The sequence below is a fragment of the Chionomys nivalis genome, chromosome X (genome assembly GCF_950005125.1).
Source record: "Chionomys nivalis chromosome X, mChiNiv1.1, whole genome shotgun sequence".
Taxonomy (NCBI): domain Eukaryota; kingdom Metazoa; phylum Chordata; class Mammalia; order Rodentia; family Cricetidae; genus Chionomys; species Chionomys nivalis.
In genome coordinates, this window is record NC_080112.1 from 134,452,093 (window position 1) to 134,458,092 (window position 6,000).

Sequence of the window (6,000 nt, forward strand, 5' to 3'; positions counted from 1 at the left end):
TGATGGGCTAATTAGTTAGAATCTGTGCCAATAAAATAATAAGCACAGCAGGAACCCCTCACCGTGGTAGAATCTTAGATTTTCTTTTTCATTATGACTGTTGGATCAGTTTCAGCATAGCTATGAATATATTGCATTGCTTTAAAGGTACCCATCCTTGATATTTAATTCAGGCAGACAGACAGAGAAATTACCAATATAGAGGAGGGGTTTTATACATGCAGGTGGCATAGCATCCCACATTGGGGATACCACATAGGGAACTACCAGAGAGAGAGAGAGAGACAGAGAGACAGAGAAAGAGAGACAGAGAGAGAGACAGAGAGAGAGTCAGATGGAGCCAAAAGAAAATACAGATGAGAACATTTATTAAGTTTCATGGGAGAGAGAGGCCAGTGTTGAAAGCTGTGTAGTTCGCACAAAGGCAGCCAGCTGTGGGGCATGACGGTCATCGTCCCTACTATCTTGCTCTGGGTTGATTGGTTAGCGCACCAGAGAAGGGGCCCTGAGTTGGAGTCCAGGAAAAGAATTCCTTAGTGTGGATTCTGAAATGGCTGGTTTGTACATGAGAACCGTCATGTTGGATCTCTAGGAATTAGCTCTGACAGGGGCAGTCTCCTCCCCGGGGAAGACCCAAAAATGTCAAAGTATCAACAATACAGGATGGAAACATCCCATGCTAAATACTCGCTAGCTGGTTGATAACTCCCTGTTTCCTTTGGTTGGTATGGAAAACTTGTTTTTTGTCTACATATTGAGACTATTCACTTAACTGGACGTATCAGGAAACTAAAAACTTACTCAAGCTCTTATTACAGCTACATGGAAGAAAAATCTTGCAAGTCCTGGAAGAAGTCTATACCTGGCTCCCAATTGGCACAATTATTGACGATGAAATCCTGGTTATACATGGGGGGATATCAGAGTCCACGGACTTGAATACACTCCGCCACATACAAAGAAATAAAGTAAGAAGTACTATGTGCACGGATCCGACATTTATAATGGAATATGCTTCTTTTTATCCGTCATTTTAAAGAGTTCTGTGCTTTGGTGGTGTAGATAAGACAGTTAGTAAAAGTCTGAAAAATAAAACTATGACTGCATACATGACAACTAGGTGGTTTTTCTGTGTACCATGCATTTTCAACAGGGAATCCTGTTGGAAATGGAAAGCCGGGATGCATTAGCACATCAGATAGCTTCTAAAGGTGAGGTTTCAGAAGTAACGTTTCCATGAATCCACTTACACTGTAATTCAGTACTGTTGTCTCGTGAGTAAGTATAAACTTCCTTGGCACTTCCTATTGTCCTACTGTCACTGCTGTGACCACCATCCGTTCACAGAGCTTCCTTGACTGAAACCCATAAAACAGAGACAGCTCCTTCCCTCTCCTTCTAGCCCTGATGACCAATATTTCTTGTATGAGCTCTAGGTAATTCATATAAGGAGACTCATATAGAATTTATTTCTATAATTACTATCCTGTCCCTTTATTTCAACTGAGCAGAGGAACTATTTTCAGATTATTTTAACTCTAAATAATCACTCAGTACAACATAGCCAGGACAGGAGCCAGTATAGACCCTCTCAGGGAACTGGCTCTATGGTAGCTGTAGGATTCCACACCTACTAAAGGGTTGCTGGGCTGTACCTTACACACAGCAAGAGCTATTTTCCTCCTTTACCAAAGGCAAGCTGAAGCCCCAAGCCTAGAAGTAAACAAGGAGCCAGGTGGGCATGAAGACCAGCAGCAGCTATAGAACAGAGGGTGCTATATGGTCCAAGTGGGAAACTTGAGCCACTGTCTTTACAGACCAATAGTAACTAGCCAGTCATTCTGGGAAGGTGGGGTCTGAGACTGACAGAGACAGAAATGTGATCTCAGTTGCACCTTGAGGTGTGGGAGCCTCCATACTTTTGTACGCATGAGAATGATAATATTGCCATCTTCTCATTAACTTTCCACTTTAACCTCTAGGCTAGATAGCTCCTCTTTATGCACCCTCAAGACCTTTATGCATAGCTTTCGTAAGTTGCCAAATTTAAGTAGGGAATGGTAATGCTATTTTCTTACTATATTCTTATGCTTCTCTAATCCCTGCCAAAACCCCAGTACCTGAGATGTAATAAGTATGTCTTATTTGTTGAATACTTCTTTAGAAATTAAGACCAAAGCAGGGCAAAGTAAAAATGGATAGGAATTTTCTTAAAACTTCTTTCCCTGGTCTATGGTGATGCCCCGAGGGGGGCAGTCTTCACCACGAGCAAGGCCTCAAGATGTCAAAGTAAGATTCTGTAAGACAAAGGCTCTGGTTTTGTAGTGTTCAAATTCCCAAGCAGGAGTATAGAGAAGGATGGTTCGTAGGGCTCCCAGGAGAAAACGGTGCCTATGGTGGTGTAGGGAAAGCAGCCTGATCCTAAAGAGCTTTGAAAACTACAGAGCTCCGTGTTCTAAAGTGGTCATGAGGCCATGCCTAACGAGCTTATCAGAAATAAATTATGGGGACATAATCCTGGAAGGTCTTCCTGGAATATTCTGTTCTGCCTAAGACCTAAGATCATTTACTTGGGGAAGAAAATGTAGGCTATGAACTAGTGATTAGTAGCTGAGATTGAGTTTCTAAACCAACTTTATGAGGACACTATAGAATAAGACTTAGTTTTAGTCTTGAAAAATAAAAACAGAATTTCATACCATGGGTTATTGGAGAAGCTAAGTATCTGCCACAGAGATGTCCATCACTAAACTACAGCCACCAGTGTAACAGAAGTATTATTTAAAGTTTAATTAAAGTATTATAAAAAGCATCTGTGGGCCAGTGAAATGGAAACGGCTCTGTAGGTGAAGATGTTTGTCCCCAAACCTAACAACCTGAGCTCAGTCCCTGGAATTTACTTGGTAAAAGTTGTCTTCTGACCTCCATTATGTGCTGTGGAGTGTGGCACACGCGCACACACACACACACACACACACAAATAAATAAGTGTAAAACCTTTTAATTGCTTTGAATGAAAGTATAATGCTTAGAAGAGACAAGAACAAAATTCCAGTCTCAGATTATATAAGGCAATCAAGTGGGCTTATCATGTTGTATTTTTAAACCATTTTCATTTTTCTTTTTTGGTTTTCCAAGACAGGTTTTTTCTGTGTAGCCTGAATTGTCCTGGAATTCACTTTGTAGACCAGGCTGACCTCAAACTCTCAAGAGATCTGCCTGCCTTTGCCTCCCAAGTGCTGTGATTAAAGACATGTACCACCATTGCCCAGCTTTCCTTTGCAAAGAAACAGGTTTACAACTAGGCTTAGACAACATGATCAGTTGCTGACAGGTCTGGCTAAGAACTATACTGAATTTAGGTTGAAGAGCTTCCAGGTTTTCAACCTGTGTCCCCTGGGAGAACTCTCATGGATGTGAATGTGGGTTTTTCCCCCCTCGTTTATCTAGGAAAATACAGCAAGCAAATCAAATGCATACCCCCTTTTGAAAGATGTTTCTGAGCCAGGCGTGGTAGCACATGCCTTTAATTCCAGCACTCAGGAGGGAGAGGCAGGTATGGATTTCTGTGAGTTTGCAACCAGCCTGGTCTGCAGAGTGAGTTCCAGGACATTCAGGGCTACACAATGAAACCTTGTCTCAAAAAACAAACAAAATATCTGTTTCCGAACTCCTGAAAGCCCCAGGCGTAGAGAAAGGTCCAGAAGGAGGCCCGTCTCTCCTACATTTCGCATCTTCGATTTCCTTCGACAGTGCCATGCTATATGTCTAGCACCTACACGCGGGCCTCTGGGCTCTCTTAGAATTTCTGATGTGAAGCTTTCCTCATAAGGTAACATCTTTAGTTGCAAAACACAGAAACTATTTTAATAGGCCCACCTTAGAGACATTAGTAAATTAACAATGCGTATGAGGTGAGTGAGATGAAGGGGGGCGCTGCATTTTTTCCGAGTTGACTGCACACAGTACAGACAGATTTCCAACCATAACTGAAGTGCCTGCATACGACATTTAACTAAAGCATGATTCTATGTTTTACAGATGAGATCTGTGCTGATGCCACCGATGTCAATAAATCGAGAACATGCCGCTGACTTAAAAAGAAGTAAATCTGGTTTGAGCACTTGTGCTCCTGGGAAGGCTGAATCCTCTACGGACCTAACAAAGCATGAATGGGAACAAGTAGGTAACCGAAACATTCACCAGAGTGGTAACATCAGCTTGTGATGATGTTGTCCCTTATGAAATGCAGGTTAAAGTGACTTCATCTCTGTAGGCACGATGGATCGATCATCTTCTCTGAATCCATCTCTATATTGTGCATCTAACCAAGTTCATTGCTAGACTCAAAAAAGAAATCTAGAACTCATGGAATTCATTCTGAAAGAGAAACTCATTTCTTTCTTTCTTTTTTTTTGTTTTGTTTTGTTTTGTTTTTCGAGACAGGGTTTCTCTGTGGCTTTGGAGCCTATCCTGGAACTAGCTCTTGTAGACCAGGCTGGTCTCGAACTCACAGAGATCCGCCTGCCTCTGCCTCCCGAGTGCTGGGATTAAAGGCGTGCGCCACCATCGCCCGGCTGAGAAACTCATTTCTTAAAACAGCCCTTGTGATTTTAAGTCCATTAAAAATGAATACTAGGTACTTCTTTGTTTGTTGGTAATGACAACACTCAAATAGGTAAAGGGATTCACCTATGGTAACCTAAATAATTACCTAAGAAGCCATTTGACTAGCACTTATTCTGCCTCAATGGAGTTCCAGCAATACGTATTTTAAAATGATTAAATTATTTTAAGATTATAATAACATCATCTCCCCTTCCCTTTCTTCCCTCAAACTCCTCCCATGGAGCCATTGCTTTCATTTAAATTCATGGCCTCTTTTCCTTTAATTCAGTGGCTCTCAACTTTCCTAATACTGTAACCCTTTAATATAGTTCCTCATGGTTTGCGAATCCCCAACCATAAAATTATTTTCATTGCTACTTCCATAATTTGCTTTTACTTCGTAAATTTTGCCATTGTTATGAACCATAATGTAAATATCTGTGCTTCCTAATGGTCTTAAGAGACCTCTGTGAAAGTGTTGTTCAACCCTCCAGAGGAGTCATGACCCCCAGGTTGAGAACCGCTGCTTTGATTGTTGTTGCATATATCTATATTTATTTATCTATGACCTAAATAATGCATGCATCCTGTTTAGTCCATGCAATGTTATTTGTATTTATTTTTTATGAATGCCCGGCCTTAGCTTGGCTTCTTTCTTGCCAGTTTTTCTTTTTTTTGTGTTTTTTTTTTTTGGTTTTGTTTTATTTATTTATTTATTTATTTATTTATTTATTATAGATTTCTGCCTCCTCCCCGCCACCGCCTCCCATTTCCCTCCCCCGCCCCTGTAGTAAGGGCTGCGGGCTGCATTCCTGCCACCCAGCTCCTGGCCAACTGGCTAGCTAATGCGCCGAAATAACAACACACAGACTATATTTTTTTAAACACTGCCTGGCCCATTATATCTAGCCTCTTCTAGGCTAATTCTCACATATTAATTCAGCCCATTTCTAATAATCTGCATAGCACCACTAGGTGCGCTTACCGGGAAAGATTCAGCATGTCTGATCTGGTGGCTGGCTGCAGCATCTGGCTCTGAGAGGAGCTGCCCTGCATCTAAGCTCACTTCCTCTTCCTCCCAGCATTCTGTTCTGTTTACTCCACCCACCTATGTTCTAACCTATGAGGGCCAAGCAGTTACTTTATTAATTAACCAATGACCTTCCTCCATCATTTCCCCTTTTTCTGTTCAAACAAAAAAAAAAAAAGGAAGGCTTTAACTTTATTTTTTTAATTAATTAATTTATTTATTTATTAAAGATTTCTGCCTCCTCCTGCCACCACCTCCCATTTCCCTCCCCCTCCCCCAATCAAGTCCCCCTCCCTCATCAACCCGAAGAGCAATCAGGGTTCCCTGCCCTGTGGGAAGTCCAAGGACCACCCACCTCCATC

General features: G+C 41.6%; 1 protein-coding gene across 1 annotated transcript in view; it reads left to right on the plus strand.

Annotated features, from left to right (window-relative positions):
- Ppef1 (protein phosphatase with EF-hand domain 1) overlaps positions 1–6,000 on the plus strand; it is a 99,660-nt gene that overhangs the window by 74,421 nt on the left and 19,239 nt on the right. Inside the window, exons 10-11 of the mRNA XM_057759943.1 lie at positions 819–968; positions 4,042–4,182. Of these exons, the coding sequence (XP_057615926.1) occupies positions 819–968; positions 4,042–4,182 (291 nt within the window). The remainder of the gene's footprint in view (positions 1–818; positions 969–4,041; positions 4,183–6,000) is intronic.